The sequence below is a fragment of the Gekko japonicus genome, unplaced genomic scaffold (assembly GCF_001447785.1).
Source record: "Gekko japonicus isolate JY-2015 unplaced genomic scaffold, Gekko_japonicus_V1.1 scaffold2446, whole genome shotgun sequence".
NCBI classification, from domain to species: Eukaryota; Metazoa; Chordata; class Lepidosauria; order Squamata; family Gekkonidae; genus Gekko; species Gekko japonicus.
The window spans coordinates 14718-30740 of record NW_015167127.1 but is presented as its reverse complement, the minus strand read 5'-3'; the positions used below and the strand labels follow the sequence as shown (position 1 = coordinate 30740).

Genomic DNA, 16023 nt, shown 5'->3' with positions numbered 1-16023 from the left:
CTCAGGAGCCCCATTCTACTATACTGATTCAATGTTCTGGATCATCTTGCATCGTCACAAGCTGTAAGGTAATGATGGTGTAATAGTTCTTGTGTCCTACTATCTCACTTATTAGCTCATGAAAAATAAGATATGATATGAGATAAAACAATTATTTATTTAAAATGCAGCAACCACATTGCAAAGACACAAATAGTTCAATTTTTAAAAAACTAACACAGAGATTAAAGCCCACACCTTACAAATTTAAAAGCACTTAAGATTTAACACACATAGGAATTAAACACACAGGAGTAAAACGAGCACAGCCAAATCTGCTGTTCTGGAATAAGACTGCCTTGCGTGTCTTCCAAAAGATAGCAAGAGAAAGTACCCTCCCCACCCACTCTGGCAAACAATTCTGAAGGACTGGGGCCACCACATAAAGAGCCTGTGATTTTGCTGGAGAGGGAGGGCTCTTAACGAGGAGATGCGGTTCAATAACTATGATGACCCAAGGCCATGAAAGGCTTAAAAGGTAAAAGCACATTCACTACGTCCTGAAGGAAACAGGCAATCAGTGCAGCACGTGCAGCACTGGAGTTATGTACTTTAAGTGGCTGAACCCAGAGAGGAGCCCTGCTACGTATTTTGCACAAACTGGTGCTTCAGAAAGGCAGGCTCATGAGTCCAATCTGTAGGTTATGGTAGTGTGCATCAGTGTAGCGAGGCCAGCAGAATCTACATAAGGGGCCAGTTTACAAGCTATATAATTGAAAAAAGGCACTCCTATAATCAGCAATGAAGCACTCCCTTTTTCAAAAGCTTGTGGATATAAAAGATTTATTCTGATGACTGACTTTCCTCATTTTGAGCAAAAGACAAGTTGTCAATACGCAGGCAAACTGGAAGCACAGTGGAAGTGAAAGAGAAAAGTCAGAGCTCTCTGGCAGGAACCACCTGGTAAGATTAATCACAACCTTTTTGTTAGAAGGATCTGGACTCTTATTACCTCACTGCTTAGTTGAAATGTGATCTGTGTTGATCCTCCTCCTAATTCCAGCATTCCTGCACTTCCCTTTGTTGGATCATTCAAGCTACCTGAAACACATAAATTTTTAAAAATGCAACAGTTGTGCAATCTGCACATTTTCCCCCAAAATAAACCAAGAAAAACATTATTTGAACTTGTGTAATATGATCTAATAGAGTACCAGACTTAATTCTTGGGCATGGGAAAACAGAGGGGAGGACTCAGGCTTGGTTCCCATGAATGATTTCTGCAGATGGAGGAGGGGATAATCAATTCCACCCCTTCCACTACAAACCATTTTGCTGTTTCCAGGGATTATCCCACCCAGCAGTTTTTCAAGGGGTACTTGGGCCATGGCAGGAAGGGGAAGGTAGGGAAGTTGCTCTCCATGGGTGATCCATTCTGTCTGGGGACTCAGAAGGTACGCAGAGTATAACAAAGTTTAAAAATATAACAAAGTATTTATCACATGGTATAATAATTAACAATTAAAAACAAGATAGATACATAAGAAATGCTAAAATCCAACCTACAGAACTTGCACATCAACTGAACATGAATCACATATGTGAATATCTCATAAAAAGCCACTAGACAAGACGTATTTCAGCTCAAGGAGCCTTCTTCAGTGGCCTAAAACCAAATAAAGTAAAGGTTTCCCTTGCTCGAAAGCCAGTTGAATCAGACTCTAGGGCGCGGTGCTCATCTCCATTTCCAAGCCGGAGAGCCAGCGCTGTTGGAAGACGCTGTCCTGTGGTCATGCGGCCGGCATGACTAAACACCGAGGCGCACAGAACGCTGTTACCTTCCCACCAAAGCGGTACCTATCTACTTGAAATTTCTTGCTTTCGAACTGCTAGGTTGCAAGGAACTGGGACCAGAGACAGGATCTCACTCCATCATGCGGCACTAGGGCCTTGAACTGCTGAACTACCGACCTTCCGGTCTGCAGTTCAGTGTCTTAATCACTGAGCCACCACAGCCCCCCAAAACCAAATAGCACACACTTAAAACCATTTACAACAATTAAGCGACAAGCAGGTTTGTAGTATTTCAATGTAAGAGGAAGCTCCACGTGAAAATCAGGCCTGTATATAATTCTGAACCAATCCACAAAGAAGGCAATGTCTCTCACCAATTATTCTGTCTCTGGCCAAGTATCCGACATATATGTGTGACCATTTCAAAGGGAAGGAAGACCTATGTTCTTATAAATACTTTTGTTCAGCTGGGATATTTAAAGAATACAAACTGGTTCCAGCTTTGTGAAATATTATCCAGTATTACTTGCTTCGAGCAAAAACAACGCTGATGAAGATTTGCCACAAATGAGAAGTCTACCTGGGCTTCTTGTCAGTTTACCAGCAGTATGGTTCAAAGAGTTTGTTTACCGGCAAACAGTTGAGTTCCCTGTCAAGCTGAACTAATCATTATAATTATCGTGGACAAGGACTTTGGAAAAAATTGTAGATAACTTCATATTGCAAATTGTAAATTTCAGATCCTCTATATGATGTCTCTAATGTTACTTCCTTGTTAATTTTGAATATAATGTAACAAATATTGCCAAAGCATATTTGAGAATCTGGTTACTAGAATTCATATTGTAAGACTTCAAGAATACACAACATAACATTTTTATATAATTAGCAGTGGTTTATTCTCTTTGTATAAACAGGAATAATGGAACATACACCGTAATTTTTTCTTTAAACTCTTAATTATAAAGAGTCAACAAAATGCAAAACTGTTTCTGAAACAGAATAGTACATAAAAACAAGAGACCATGGGCTTCATCACTGTCTGCACCGGCACAGCACTTACATATTTGAAAAACCAGAGATGGGTAGGGTGGTCAGGATAGTGCACAGAGGCCTCTAGTTTCCTGGCATGGTATGGTATGGCACTTAGAAAACATACTTGGAGGGAGCTGGTAAGGATACAGAGAACATAACTATTTTTGTCCTATGGAGACAGATCTTCATGCAGAGATACCAGGTACATGTTATGCTTTAAATTCATTTCTGAATGTTACTTTTATCATCAAGAAACCATATATAGCACAGAGCAGCAAGCTGTGTGTCACTCTATATAATATAATGTATAGTTCTAGTGTGAACACTAGAGTTATTTTGGGTATTATAAGGAGGTAAACATACACAGAACTTATATTATCGAAGACTTTCATGGCCGGAGTTCATTAGTTGCTGTAGATTTTCTGGGGTTTGTGGCCGTGGTCTTGGCATTGTAGAATCTGACATTTCACCAGTAACTGTGACTGGCATCCTCAGAGGTATAACACAGAAAGATGGAGTATTCTCTGTGTCAAGGTGAGAAGAAAATGGTAGGCAAGTAGGCAGAAGGTGGGGTAGGGCTGAGTCATTATCTTGTAGGGGTTTCCCAGGCTATGAACATGCTAATGGAGGAGCTTTCCTGAGGAGGTTCTTTTGTATATGGATTGTTTCCTGAGGAGGTTTCCTGTTTCCTGAGGAGGTTCTTTTGTATGTGGATTGGCTGTTGAAATTCTAATCTTATCTGTAGTGCTATTGTCAGATGAAGAGCCTTTTGTGTTTTTCAGGACAGGAAACCATGCTCTATTTATTTTTAAACTCTCTTCATTCCTGTTGAAATTGCGTTTATGTTTATGAATTTCCATGGCTTCCCTGTGTAATCTGACATGGTAATTGGAAGTGTTGTCCAGCCTTTCAGTGTCTTGTAACAAAATACTGTGTCCTGTTTGAGTTAGGCTATGTTCAGCCACTGCTGATTTTTCAGGTTGGCCAAGTCCATCTTTCTGTGTTATACCTCTGAGGATGCCAGTCACAGTTACTGGCAAAACATCAGGTTCTACAATGCCAAGACCATGTCCACACAACCTGGAATATCTACAGCAACTAATACACAGAACTATTCTTTTTTTCCTGTGCTTCCCAGAACTATATTTTAATATAACAGGTTTTGAAAATTCAGACTCTCCCTAGAGATTTACTTGAAGCAATTCACTGGGTAGTTTTATAGAGCAAAGACTACTTAGTTAAGAGTACTTAACTTACATGTATAAATCACAAGTGTCAAATAAACAATTGATTTATATACATACCAGTTAAAAAGTTGACAGTGATCCATGCAAAAATACCTGGCAAGAAAATTTTTGAAGTTATATGCATTTACACAAAGCAAGTTTTCTACCTTTATTGATAAAGCTGAACAGTTGGGGCCATGTTTGTTCAGTCAGGATTTCTCCAAACCACAGTTTTCATAAGTGCAAAGTGATGAGTGCTGGCAAACAAGTCACATATATGTACATGGGACACAAATGAGCTGCTGTGACAGACTGGACAGAAAAGCAGGCTTTTTAAAAATGCTGCTTGTATCAGAGAGTCAGGGAGTTCATGAGTTAATCTTCCCTGGAGAGAAGAGCTTATGTGATTAGATGCTCTACTTGCTCTCTGATTGGCCAACATCAGCTGAGAGAGGAAAGAAAATAGCTGATCTGGAGGGAAAAAGGTCTTTCGCAATTTGGTCTTTGTTTGAAATGCAACATCTGGATCAATAGCCAAAGGATTCGGCTTCTGAGGGAAGAGACATTTGGGAGTCAGTATTTTCTAACAGGCAATAGAAAAGTACTTCTACAGAGAGAAGAGAAACCCCATTGTCTGAAATATATTAAACATGCTCTGAGGGAGAACTTAGATTCTCAGTCAGGAAAGCTACAGAACAGCCTTATACAGACAAAGGATACTGGAGAAGGGTTCGGCAGAAGGTCTGGGTAGTTACAAGCCAAATAGTAAAAGGATTTATTGCTTCTTAGGGACAAGGAGAATAACTTCTTGCCAGTGAAAGGGGTTGGGAAGAGAACTAGGCTTGCTAAGCCTCTGCTGGGGGCAGGTAAATTCCCGCCCGGGAGGCCTGTTACCCACCGCCAGCGGATTGGGTCCCGGGGGCAACTCCACCCCCTACCGGAGGGCGTCCCCAGTGTGATGATGTCACCCGGAGGTGACATCATCACGCTGGCCACATTGTGGGGGGGACACTGTGAATCGAGGGAAAACTCTATGGTTTTCCCTCGAGTCACAGTGCCCCACCCCCAACGTGGGCGACGCGATGATGTCATTTCCACAGCCAGGAATCCCCCCGCTTTGCAGGTAAGTTGACTTGGCAACCCTAAAGAGAACCCTGGTCTGTGATAAAGGGGAGAAGATTAGACACCACATGTGTTACTGGAAAGTAAAACCTAGAACTCTGAAGGAAGAAATCTAGAAACTTTAAGCAAATGCTGTCTTCCAGAAGAAACATCAATAAGAACTGTCTTAGTGCTGAAATATACTAAACAAAGTACCTCTCAAAGAATTAGAAAACCTTGAAACCACTACAGATACACTCTCTTGAATGTTCTAAGAATTCAGCTCTGCATATATTAAGTTTTTACCTCAGCAATCTCAAAACTTTGACTACCCCTATGATACATATATATTCCCTGCCTGTTTAATAAAATCTTTATTCAGTTTTTGAAAGTTAATTTGCCTCAAGTGACATTTCACAAGGGTTTATAAAACAGGACATCTCCTGTCTTTCCCTCAAGTTCCTGTACTGGGTCTAAAGCCTAAACCAATATCTGAACAAAGGGTGGGACAGTTTCAAGTTTATATAAAAGGGAAAGAGAAGATATACATGCTACTGTAAGGTGACTCAAACACAGAGGGGAATTGAAGTTTTGGCGGGAAAAATCTGCCAGACATTTGGGGAGCTACAGGGTGTCATCATAGCTGCATTTACCAGAGAAATAAACCTCAGTGTTCTAGAAGAAAACTCAGTGTTGATGTGATTTTTTATGCATGGAGTTCCTCATCTAGCTCACATAGTCTTGAGAAATCCTGCTTTCATTCACACATGGACTTTACTGGTCTATGGCGCCAGGGTACACCCTTCTCTTGTGAGCCAGGTGGTATTTACATAGCAAAGTGCCCATCTATGCAGCAACCATAAATAATCACATTTGTTGGATTATGACACCTCTCATTAATTCAGTTATGGAAACAGCTATGAACTCCAAAGGCAGCCTGTTTGCTATATAATAGTTGCTGCCTAGGAATAAGAAAGAACACCGACTAGCAGCATTAGCAGAACTCATATTTGTAACATGTCACCTTTGCCTCTCACATTGTCTCCTTCCCGTATTTCATTCCTGCCAGTCTTCAGACTGCAAGTGCTCTGGGGCAGGGACTGCCACTTTCTCGTTTTGATACTTTGCAGGTATCATGTGAATGAGTGACAGTTAAAATATAAAGGAAATTATCAACAACAACCACAGTAGCCCTTGTTCCCCAATAGGTCTGTCTACTATACAGAAAAAATTCAGCATGGGGGGGAGCATACCTATTTTTAAATCATCCTTTTATTCCAGAATCAAAACAACTGTATGAAATCACTTCAAAGAAACTCAACCTACCTTCATCTGCTCCTTCCAATATGGAGATACAGTCATCCTTTACGAAGAATGGAGACTCTAGAAGAATGTTCTTTACCTAAAGTTAAACAAGAAAAGCCATGTTGGATCAGGCCAATGGCCCATTCAGTCCACACACAGTGGCCAAAACCCAGGTGCCATCACAAGGTCCACCAGAAAAGCCAGAACTGCAGAAGCTCTCCCACTGTTGCCCCCCCAAGGACCAAGAATACAGAGCATCACTTGCCCCAGACATAGTGTTCCATGTGGCTAACAGCCACTCATGGACCTCAGCTCCATATGTTTATACAACCCACTCTTGAAGCTTTCTTGAAGCCTACTGCTCATTAATTCCATTGAGTGCCCACGAGTTCTTGTATTGTGAGAAAGGGAGAAAAGTACTTCTTTCTCTATCTTCTGTATCTCAATTCTGTAAACTGCTATTATGTCACCCTTCAATTGTCATTTCTCCAAGTTAAAGAGCCCTAACCTCTTTAGCCTTTCTTCGTAGGGATGGTGTTCCATCCATTTAATCTTTTTAGTTGCCCTTTTCTGCGCCTTTTCCAATGCTGCAGTATCTTTTTTGAGGTGTGATGAGCAGAACTGTACACAGTACTCCAAATGAGACCCCACCATAGATTTATACAGGGGCATTACGTAATATCCATCATAGCATTTGCCTTTTTTATTGCATTCGCACACTGAGTCGACGTCTTCAGTGAGTTATCTACCATGACCCCAAGATCTCTCTTCTGGTAGGTTACTGCTAGTTCAGACCCCATCTGATTAGGATTAGTTCAGACCCCATCTGATTAGGATTTTTGGCTCCAATGTGCATTACATTGCACTTGCCCATGCTGAACCTAATTTGCCACATTGACGCCCACTTGCCCAGCCTTGACAGATCCCTCTGGAGTGCTTCACAGTCTTCCCTGGTTCTCACCACCCTGAATAACTTAGTATTTTTTACTGCTTACTCCCAACTCCAAATCATTAATGAACATGTTAAAAAGCATCGGAGCTAGTACTGAGCACAGTGGTACCCTGCTGCTTACCACCTTCCACTGGGAAAACTGCCCATTTATACTCACTGCTTCCTGTTAATTAACCAGTTTTTAATTCTCAAGAGGACTTGTCCTCTTATCCCATGACTGCTGAGTTAACTTAGGAGCCTTTGATGAGGAACTTTATTAAAACTTTCTGACATCCAGTTTTGCCTCTTACAGTAAAGGAATATGAAGCAACACCTCTCCAGGAGATAACAAGAGAGCTCACACAGATTAAGACATACGCCTATGTATCTTTGGCCCAGAGTTTTTACTGGCAAGAAGCAAAGTCTTGAATTGGACTGGAAAGGCCAGGTATAATAACCAATCCAGATCCTTCAGATACAGCATTGTTCCTTGTGGCTGCCTACAGTTGCAGCCATATTTTGAACCAGTTGTAATATTCAAATTTATTATTTATAATCTACCTTTCTCACTGAGACTCAAGGCAAATTACAAAGAAAAGAAAGAGGAAAAATGCAACCACACAGCATAACTGTATTCAAACTGTACTTAAGGGATGTGTCTTCATAATGTGCAGTTTAATAATTAACTTAGGAATGTTTTCAGGCAAATATGACAGTGGATAGATCTAGATCTTTATTGCCCAGAGGAAAGGGCAACATATTCCTTGAAGCTGGAAATCTAGGAACAATACTGGATCAGGAAACAGTCCCAGACCACAAAGCTGATGAGGCAGAACAGGCAAAGATCAAGATCAAAGATCAATGCAATTAGTGGGATGATACATCTGAAAAGTTATGTAATATTACCAGAATAGTAGAAAATGGAAACAGAGCTGTCGTCTGAACAAAGCATAAGTTCTGAACATGATATGTTAACCAATGCAAACATGGTAATACTCAGGGGTCATTTGGGGCCGGAGCGAGCCAGAGTAGCGCTCCGGCAGCCCAGGAGCAGGCACAAATGGCGGTGGCAGCAAGCCCCGCCTCCAGTTCCCAGCGGGCTTGCAGAGGAAGCAAAGCAAGAAGGGGTTTAAAGTTTAAACTCCTTCTCTCTAGAGTCGTGCTGCAGCAGTGGCACAGTCTCCTATTGTATCCTATGGCCCCATAGAATACAATGGAAAGACTGTGCCGCCGCCACTGCGGCGCGACTCCAGAGAGAAGGAGGTTAAAACCCTTCTCTCTTCGCTTTCCCTCCCCCAGCCCACTTTGGCAAGCCAGCTGCGGCAGCAAAAAAAGGGGGGGCATCTTCAAAAGCCTCCCCTCCCCTCCCCAGCCGGCCTGCCAAGGTAAGGCCCCCCCCCCCCCCCCCCAGCGGCCCGGCCAAGGCGGGCTGGGGGGGGGAGGAAGCAAAGCGAGCAAGGGTTTAAACTTTAAACCCCTTCTCTCTAGAGTCGCGCTGCAGTGGTGGCACGATCTTTCCATTGTATTCTATGGGGCCATACCCTACCACAAATTTTCTATTGCTACCAGCAAACTAACACGGCTACCCATCTTGCTGCTGCATAGATCTTCCTTTAAACCATACTCTAGGATTTCCCTTGTCTTTACAACTTAAATTAGGATTGTACACTATATTTTACCCATTCAACTACTGGTCTAATTAAAATCTTCCAATATTTGTACCATGATCCATTAATTAATAAACTTCAAGAATAATATTGGATAACAGGATGTTAACACAGGGCTGCATTGGAAATACATTATAACCTATAAAGGTGCAGTTAACATTCATAAGTCATCCAGAGGCTTAGAGTTAGGCATTATAGGTATGCTAATGACACAGCTATGTTTCTCCTGAAGGTAAGCTGGTTTGGTCCCATCTGGATGGGAGACTTGCTAGGAACCCCATGTATGCTGCCCTAAGTACCATGGAATGAAATTGGAACACGAAAGTAACTAAATAATGTTATTTTAAATAAAAAGTACCTTATTCAGCAATTCATTTGCTTTTTCTCCTGGTAGTAGCCTTAAACCAGCTGTTGCTTTAAGGATTAAAGGGGTGGACTTCCATAATTCCGTAGGAACAACTTCTTTAGCAACTGCAAGCAGCTCATTTATTCCTTGAGCACTCTGAAGAGGCAAAACAAAAATCACAATATTGCTTCTTTAGTGTTTAAAGAAAGAATGATTTAGTAAGAGATCTGTATGTACTAACATTTAGGCACACGTTTTACTATTATTTATCATTTCCAGTCTAAGAACATGATATAAGAGAACATTTACATCTGACATTTTTCAGAGTCAACTAAACCTCTGAATGCACAACTTTCCTTTTGCCAGAGGCACAACCCTGCTTTCAGATCCAGATCTATTCCACTGCCATCTTTATGATGTCCGTGTTGCTTCTCTAAGTCACAGCCTACTTATTTCAGATAAGGGCTATGCATGCAATACAATGGATCCAAACTACCTCAAACCCATATATGCCACAGAAGCTTGCACTGAATTTAATTTCTAGTAAATAAAAACAGAAAAGAGAAATACCAGCTATCTAGACTTGAAGACTTGTTACCTTGTGATCTCACGATTCCACTCCCCCCCCCATCAGAAGAATGCCCTTCAAATGACATTTTCTCCCTGCGTCTTTGTGCCTCCTTGGGCCTCTCTGCATGCCTTTTCTCAAACTGACAGGTTGTTTTACACTCCCAGTCCCAACTGTGTAGATGGCTAGGGGGCCAATCCCATCTCTGGGGCAGTCTCTCTGAAAGCCTGCCAACATTCTGTTACCCAATCCTATAATGTTTTGCCCCACTGCTCTTTATGGCTAACATCTGGAGGTATTAACACTTATCAATCTCTCCTTTTTGACAGTGGAAACCAATTGACTCTGGAGTCCCAATGTATCAAATGGGTCTTCATAGGTGTTTTCACAATATTCAGTGTGTTTTCTTTGAAGTTGCTCCTTATCCGTAATAGTTTTTCCAAATGGTTAGAAAACCTGGCCTCAATTGACACAGGACTCTATCAGCACAAATCTAGGGGAGGGGGCAAAAGCACTCAGGGAACAAACTAGCTGCTATGGTGGCATGTCTCCCAGATATGTCATGCAAGCAGGAGTTGCATCAGCGTAGCACCCAAACACCGCTTTGCTGGTCTTGGCCCTCACCACAGCTGTTCAACAGCGGGCCAGCAGCATGGGCCCCTGTATTGGTGTAGAAGTGGACAGGTGGGGGGGATAGTTGGTTCTCTAAGCTGCTCCAGCTCAGGAATGCTCCCTGTCAGTGACAGAAAGTCACACCATCAAAAAGACAATGTCCCCTACAGGTGCCCATACAAAGGAAAAATCCAGCCCCCAGTACAGTCCCACTCTAAAGGACCAGTGGAGCACAAGATACCAACTACAGACTTCCGGTTTCGGCGGCGCGGATGGCGACCGGCTCTTGGGACGTCTCCCAGAGCCGGATCGCCCAAGCACAGCCTTGAACTTAAAAGAAATATCTCTCCTTTTTAGGAGAGGGAATAAAGCTTATTTTTTAAAAAAAAGATACCAACTACAGTCACAACCAATCATCTCCTTCCCCAGTGGTAGCCAAACCCCCTCCCCAGCAACCAATCACTGTCCCCCCCAACCCTACATAAACCCCTGCTGGGATGGCCTATAACCCATTAGGTGGGGTAAGCTGCATGGGACTCTGTCTCAGACTTAGAGTGCACAACACTGCACCTTGGTGGCAGTGGAAGCAAAGAGATGGCACTTAGCACTAACACCCAAGGGAGAGAGCAAAGTCCATACTGTGTGGTTAACATATGTCAATGCAAAACGTTAATTGACACCCTGTCTCCAGAGGCTCAACTAAAAGGGTGATGATCAAGCATTGGCAGGAAAGCAAGGACCGGGAATCTGGCCGATCCAGTGACCTCATCTGCCTTCCCTATTTCAGTTGCATTAGGTGCTACGACTGAGGCCAGAGATGCATGTCCCTGGGGGTGGCCCAAGTCAGCCCTTCCCAGCACCACAGCCCATGTCATCAGGGCCACATTATGACTTTCATGGGCTCTATGCACTTTTACCTTCTTGGGCCCCTCCTGCCATAATAACATAAATATTAAAAATTATTTTTGATATAAATTTAAATACTTCACTTTTTTCTGTTTTAGGCAAAATGTAATAGATTTTTCTATTTTTAGCGGAGCTGCGGTGGCTCAAGTGGTTAAGACCCTGAACTGCAAGCTGTGGAAGGTCGGTAGTTCAGGAGTTTGAGACCCGGGTGCCGCATGATGGAGTGAGCTCCCATCTCTAGTTCCAGCTCCTGCCAACCTAGCAGTTCGAAAGCAAGAAATTGCAAGTAGATAAATAGGTACCACTTCGGTGGGAAGGTAACAGCGTTCCGTGCGCCTTGGTGTTTAGTCATGCTGGCCACATGACCACGGAAATGTCTTCGGACAGCGCTGGCTCTTCGGCTTTGAAACGGAGATGAGCACCGCAACCCTAGAGTCGGATTCGACTGGCTTTCGAGCAAGGGAACCTTTACCTTTACCTAATAGATTTTTGTGTGTTTTTAGTCAAGGTTACGGACTAGTTTAGCTGCCCAGAGCTACTCTGAAAAAGTTAACTTACCCTTTAGGTGGTTTCCATCACCTTTTTTCATAAAGGTATATGAACTTGGGCCAGCAAAGTAAAATTCTATGGACCCCAACACAAATGTGCATGCTTAGAATTACAATCAAATTAAAGTCCAGTTGAAATCAATGGGCCTGCTTTCACATAACCATGTTTGGAACTGAGTTGTAATAATGGCCTGGACTGCACTCCTACTACTCAGCACTTATGTCTTAAAATTACAGTCACGTCTGTCTCAAAGTGCTGGCCATCTGACATGCAGTACATCTACATCACCATGTCCTAGGCAGGGAATGATGGATTACTAAAACCTACAGCTCTTTTTGGTCCCTAAGGTGCTACTGGACTCAAATCTAACTGATCTACTGCAGACAGATTCAGGTGGGTAGCCATGTTGGTCAGAAGCATCAGAACAAAGTCTGAGTCAAGTAGCATCTTTGAGACCAACAAAGTTTTATTCAAAGTATAAGCTTTTGTGTGCAAAACACACTTCTTCAGACAAAGCTGGAATAAAATCTCAAAAGCTAGTTACAGGAAAATGAGGGTGGAGGTAAGCCGTTAGGAGAGGCATCTGGCCTCTCCTATTAGCTTGCCCCCACCCTCTTTTTTACTGTAACTAGCTTTTGAGATGTTATTCCAGCTTTGTTCTACTGCAGACCAGCATATATACCCACTTGTGCAGGAGGCAGACCATTAAAAGTTATCCATTCATGTGCTATGGTTCTTAAGGCAGTCATTTCAGCACTTATACAACATTTATATTGCAAGGCAGCAGTTATAAACCCACAAGACTTAAGCATCTTGTTCAGATACCAAGAGTGCCGGCAATAACAACTATTCTATATTACCTGGAAAAAGGCCAGCAAAACTGAATCGTTCAACTTAAAGAGAACAGAAAATAAGAAACACGTGTGCCCTGCTAAAGATGTACAACTCAAATTACCTCATCAACGTTGTCGGCATATGCAGACAGACCCGGCTTCAGTGCTCTGAAGGTTTCATCGATTACTTTAGGAGTTTCTGTTGGCAAACAAATTCTAGTTCAAAAGAGTTGATACACACACAATGTAGCAGTTTGCAGATTAAAATACAGAGGCCAACATTACATCAAAAGGATTAATATGAAACCCCAATGTATATTATATTAACTGCAATATATATTAACTGAGTGCTCTCAGAATTTGCTGCTTAGGGTTACAATTTATGTAGTAAATCTCAAGCTTGCAATAGCAAAGTATTCGAAGCACAGTCTACATAAGTGGATCATAAATATATGTAGTATGTTTCATCCATTCTCACACCAGAATACTTGCAAATTCAAGTTGGTGTTGCAACAAACAGCAAATGAAGAGAACACCGTATATGACATGTCATTTCTGTGCTTTCCCATCTCAAAGCTTTAGCTCCATGTGAATGGAGGAAGATTGTGAACAAGTATTGCTCTCTACTCTCTTTTCAGTATCCTGTGATACCCTTTGCATCTCTTGGCCTTTATCAAGAAGTGTAATGATCCAGGAAAGGACATAAAAGCATACTGAGCGCAAGACAAAACCCTGGCAAGCTGTAATTAAGAACACTTTGTACATCTTAATACATGGCCCTATACAATGCACCCTATACAGAGTTTTGTCACATATGTTTTAATATGTGATTATTTTACTGATTATTCCACTCAAGGGGAAACATTAAGTAGCTGGTTAAATTTGCTATTTCTATTTTAGTCCCAAAACGGCAATTTTTGGATGTGCAACAGGCTATCTCATATTTTGGTGCACATATTTTTCTAATAATTCTAAATACGTTGAGCCACTGCATTTTAAAGCATGAAAAACAGTACAGGAAAGAAATGCAAGGAAACCATCAAACGGTGACTTTTTTACAGCTAAGGAGAACAGAAGCAGAGACTCAAGCAGATGCTCTTTACCAAGTGATAGTACCTCAAATTCCAGTGGCAAGTCTCCACTGAAACAAGAAAATGCCTGCTTTAAGAAAATCCATCACAGGAACATTATTTAAAGTAATTCAGGCCATGAGTCTTGTTATTGAAGAACTGATTTAGAAAAGAAAGTCAATACTGTAAAATACTACTCAAGTAACCTTAGCCTTCAGGTAATTTAACAGAACATGAAACAGGATAGTTGGAAAAGTTGGCTAACAACTGGATTATATATACACAGAGACATTACTGCAAGTAAAAAGGCTCGAATGCTTGTTTCCATACTACAATACATTGCTCATTGACTTTCAACTCTGCCTTCTATTCACCTTTGAAAATATTTATGAAATAACAACTCAACAAATAAGCATCAAAATTAGCATGAGAATCCATATCTTGGCACTTCTTATTAGTAGTACAAGAAAGTTTTAACCAAAATAGTTTGATCTACCTTTTGGGTTTTGGGTAAATTTGAATATGTGTATTCGAGTTCCAGAGCTTCCAGCATCAAACATAATTCCATAAAGGACCTTCTGATCCATTCCTGATGGCTCACTATTGAATTGTTTTTCCAAATTAACCACAGCACGTTCCGTTGTTTCCAGTACTGGACTGAAGTCATTCCATTTCACATAAGCAACAATAATAATTGCACTTCCAAAAATCCCAAAAGCATAATATAATTTTGGGATCTTCATGGCTCACTTTAATTACTTTGCTTTCTCGTTTCACTTTAGCCTGGAGTTGCCTGTGACACATCTACATTTAAAAATGAAGAATATAATCAGTTACACATTAAAGAAGCACCAATTTTAAAAAGAAATAATCAAACAAAAGTATGTGGATCTGAAGTAAAGGACTTTCATAACATAACCATGTTTCATGCTTTCATGCTTCTTTTAATGTTTTCCAAGAAAATATTTATCAAGTTGCAGTGGTTGAAAGTTTCTGCTCATTAGCAGAAAATTGTCAGTCCAAACTGAGGGCCATAAATAAGTAATTACAGAAGAACATACTCAAAGAGAGATGCTTAATGTAAAAACATGAAGCAAGCATTCATTTTGCTTTAAATTTAAGAGATTAGACCGTTACTAAAAAATTTAGCAGAAAGGAGGCAATAAATCCATAAACACCATCCTGTTAGATGGTGAGAAGGGTTATGTGGGGTTTCATTGTATTTAGTAAGTTTTAAAACTGAATTTATTAGCTGCTTCAAGCTATGAAGAAAGCTAGGTTATAAATAAGATAACAAACTTGTGTATGAAGTTAATTTGCAATAATACAGTACCAATCACACCAGTATTAGAAGAGGTGACTGCCCGGCCACGCCTGATCAATCCTCTGATGTGTTCTTGACTTGCAATATGGTGAGATTCTAACAAATGCAATTATACTCTAACATTTATACCCCTTGATTGTGTAGGATCCCTTCTGATTATCATGTTCATTCTTTGATCTTGTTTAATCCTCCCCAGCAATATCCTTAGGCAAGAACAAACACCAAAAAAAGATTTTATTGCGTTCCTGACATGTGTTATATGGGGAGGCAGATGATGACCTTTTCGTTATCTTAGTTCTTTGTTCCTTGCATAGTTTGTGCCTGGAACAAGACATACAGGCTACATTTGCTTTCATGTTATGGCTTAGAACAAAAAGGTTGTAGGCATGCTAACCCTAAAAAGTAAAAGTAAATTCAGGTGGGTAGCCATATTGGTCTGAAGCAGTAGAACGGAATTTGAGTCCAGTGGTACCTTGAATAAAACTTTGTTGGTCTTAAAGGTGCCACTGGACACAAATGAAAGTAAGCATATTTAATCTCAATTTATTTATTTATTTATTTGTTAAATTTGTATCCCGCCCTCCCCACCATGGCAGGCTCAGGGCGGCTTACAGAATATGTGTGTGTGTGTGTGTATACACACACACGGGTCATTTCCTGCAGGAGCGCACAGGAGCGGAGCTCTGGCAGTAAAGAACCCAGGAGGCAGGCACGTGCAACAAGCCCCACCCCTGCTCACAGCAGGCCCAGGCCACAAGGAGCAAGAAGCCTCTTTCC

The 16023-nt window shown here is 41.3% G+C and overlaps 1 protein-coding gene across 1 annotated transcript in view; it reads right to left on the bottom strand.

The window, feature by feature from the left end:
* ENTPD6 (ectonucleoside triphosphate diphosphohydrolase 6 (putative)) overlaps nucleotides 1-16023 on the bottom strand; it is a 45907-nt gene that overhangs the window by 17558 nt on the left and 12326 nt on the right. The window contains exons 2-7 of the mRNA XM_015413014.1: nucleotides 14419-14726; nucleotides 12975-13051; nucleotides 9397-9540; nucleotides 6462-6537; nucleotides 4113-4148; nucleotides 992-1080 (exon numbers count right to left, since the gene is read on the bottom strand). Coding sequence (XP_015268500.1) covers nucleotides 992-1080; nucleotides 4113-4148; nucleotides 6462-6537; nucleotides 9397-9540; nucleotides 12975-13051; nucleotides 14419-14665 — 669 coding nt within the window. The 5' untranslated portion in view covers nucleotides 14666-14726. The remainder of the gene's footprint in view (nucleotides 1-991; nucleotides 1081-4112; nucleotides 4149-6461; nucleotides 6538-9396; nucleotides 9541-12974; nucleotides 13052-14418; nucleotides 14727-16023) is intronic.